Source organism: Penaeus monodon, chromosome 28, assembly GCF_015228065.2.
Source record: "Penaeus monodon isolate SGIC_2016 chromosome 28, NSTDA_Pmon_1, whole genome shotgun sequence".
NCBI lineage: Eukaryota > Metazoa > Arthropoda > Malacostraca > Decapoda > Penaeidae > Penaeus > Penaeus monodon.
The window spans coordinates 39,691,449-39,694,258 of record NC_051413.1 but is presented as its reverse complement, the minus strand read 5'-3'; the positions used below and the strand labels follow the sequence as shown (position 1 = coordinate 39,694,258).

The following is a 2,810-nucleotide window of genomic DNA, read 5'->3' as shown; positions in this document are numbered from 1 at the left end:
GTATGAGTGTAAATGTCTGTTGTGTTTGTGCGTGTTTACGAGTCTGCTATTTGTTCAAACATTTCACTATCTTTGCATGTTTATTATTATTGTGAAGGAACTTCCGTAAGCACTACAGCAAGCACTTGAATATGTTTTGTGTAATAAGGCTTGAATTTTTGCTTAGTGTTTCATTTTGCTTTCCAGACTATATCTACAAGGCACGATGGCTTTCTCAGTGGCCTCGCAGCCCAAATCTGACGTTAAAAAGAGTATGAGTTTTTGTCTATTCTATATGGCAACCTGGAAGAGCAAAGACGTAATGCAGCAGGTGCTAGAAATGGGAACACCCAATCGGGATACCAACAAGACCTTTCTCGAGTATCTGCTGCTGGACAAACAGATGTGCATGTTAGATATACGAAAAATCTTCAACCAGAGTCAGAGAAAGAAGATTGGCAATTGTCCGAAGAACGACTTTGACGTGAATTTGCTGTACCTCTGCATACAGCACGGTTGCGATGGGCTGGCCCCGCCGAATGACCCGAGGTGGCAGAAGGATAAGGACTCTTTGGAGTATTGCGTGATGTCCATTAAGAATTTTAGGAACACCACCCTGCATATGGTTGACATTGACGAAAACACTTTCATGGAAAAGGCAGATGAATTGCGAGACCTGCTACAAAACGCACTCGTGAAAGCGTATGAGTTTTATAGGAAGCAAAATGTCCCTCTCTACATTTTACAAGAACTTGACCAAGAGATTAATGACATCAAAAACGACCCTTCCAGCAAAGTAGATGATGGTATTTTTCTTTTCAATAAATTGTGTGAATTAGTAAAAGTCAAAGGAAAAAATGAACTCAAGAAAAAATACGAAACTTTGTCAAGCATTGGACCAGTTTCAAATCTGCATGATAGAAGTAGGAAAGTCAAAGTACGCATGGACAAGATCTTCACCAAAATGTTAATAAAGAAAGAAAGTAATTCTTCTGAGGATCAAGATGAGTATGTAGAATATGAAGAGCTTCTACAGTGTGTGCAGAAGAGACAAGGCCATAAGGACAACGTCGTTTTACTGGTTGAAGGACCAGCAGGGGTTGGCAAGACGACGCTCACTCGGATGATGATCTGTGATTGGGCCTCGGGGAAAATGGCTATGAAGAGTATCTCAAACTATGAATTTGCAATCCTGGCAGAATGCAGAGACAGTACGATATCCTCCCTGGGGCAACTTTTAAGTTCACTTATGCCAGAGCTGAGTAAAAACGCCTCTAAGGAAGATCTGGTCAAATGCATTCAAGAAAACAAACTTTTGTTTATTATCGATGGATTGGATGAGCTTAACCCATCTTCAAAAAATGTTGTGAAAGAAATACTGAATCTGGGAGAAACTGTTGATGTCACTGTTATTTGTACAACTCGGCCTAACAGAGTAAGTGACTTCAAACATGACGTCCCGGAAAATTTCGCCATTATGCACATGAAGGTCATTGGGATCGAGGAGAACAGAAGAGAAGAATTTGTGATAAATTACAGCAGAGCTCTAGATGATGAAGGCCAGAGAGACATTTCGGGCCTCCTTCAATATCTGAAAGAAAGTCGCTTGAACGACCATTGGAAACTGGCTTTCAACTTGGTCCTTGTGACAATACTGTGGTTCCTTGACCCTGATGCTATCAACAAGATGACAACAGCAACGGAGCTTTTAATGAAGACACACGAACTGTGCCAAAAAAGGCTAAAACAAAGACTGCATGAACATAAAGAAACCTGTACACTAGACGCTCAAGAAGTAAATAATAAGGTTGATATATTTCTAAACAAGCTCCAGGAGGAAGCATTAATCAACCATTACAAAGACGAAACAGTGTTGTCTGCAGCTTCGGTGGAACGACTGAGGGACGTCTGTGGCTGTCTGTCCCTGCCCCACGCGGAGGTCCTGGGGTCCTTTCTCACCCAGGCGGATTCGGTGACGGGCGACGGCAAGGAGAAGTTCAGCTTTCCCCACAAGGGCCTGCAGGATTTTTTCAGTGCCCTTCATGTGAGGGAAACTCTCCTGGCCAAAGAAATAGATATCCGCCGTATATTGAGCAACATTGAAACTATACTCTCTGATTGCAACGTTCCTGACGAGCTCAGCAAGGCTCTACTAGGAGTAAACAAAGAAGAATTAAAAAAACAAAACCGGAAAATATCGAAGATATCACACAGTATTCGGAGTGTTCTCGAAGAAACACTGGACATGGCAAAGGCTTATAACGAAACAGATAGCCAAACAGTCAGTCTGGACTTGGTTAAATGTCAGAACATCTTGTTTCATCTGACAGGACTGCTCTACTTAGGAGAAAGCTCGCTGAAGGAAGATGCTTGTGCCGAACTGGTAAACTTACTGAAAGACTCTGGCATCAAGGACAGGTCTCAGTGGCTAAGCTTGCTGTCCGAGGTCAAGTGTGACGAGACAGTCAGCAAATACATCGCACAGGCCATGGACCTCAAGGAGAGGATACAAATAACCGACAGCCAAGTAACGGCTTACGCGAGTGTACTGAGTCACGCACGGCCTTCGCATGTAGAGATCGACATTAGCGGGGACCCGCAGGATGTCCCTCGCCTCAAGGATCTTCTCTCCATTATCCGGGCAAAGAACTGGAAGACAGATCTGCGGTTTCAACATGACTTCCGGTACATGAAGGGCCGCACCAGCATCCTCGATGAAACGCTGCAGGAATTCAGGTAAAGTTCTCCTCGATCTTTTTCTGATTGTGTTGATCTGTGTGCACTCGCGACTGATTAAGATGTAGCCTCAGATTTTTATATAACAAGAAAAA

General features: G+C 43.2%; 1 protein-coding gene across 1 annotated transcript in view; it reads left to right on the top strand.

The window, feature by feature from the left end:
• Positions 1-2,810, top strand: part of LOC119591599 — an 11,340-nt gene that overhangs the window by 909 nt on the left and 7,621 nt on the right. The window contains exon 2 of the mRNA XM_037940359.1: positions 187-2,715. Coding sequence (XP_037796287.1) covers positions 206-2,715 — 2,510 coding nt within the window. The 5' untranslated portion in view covers positions 187-205. The remainder of the gene's footprint in view (positions 1-186; positions 2,716-2,810) is intronic.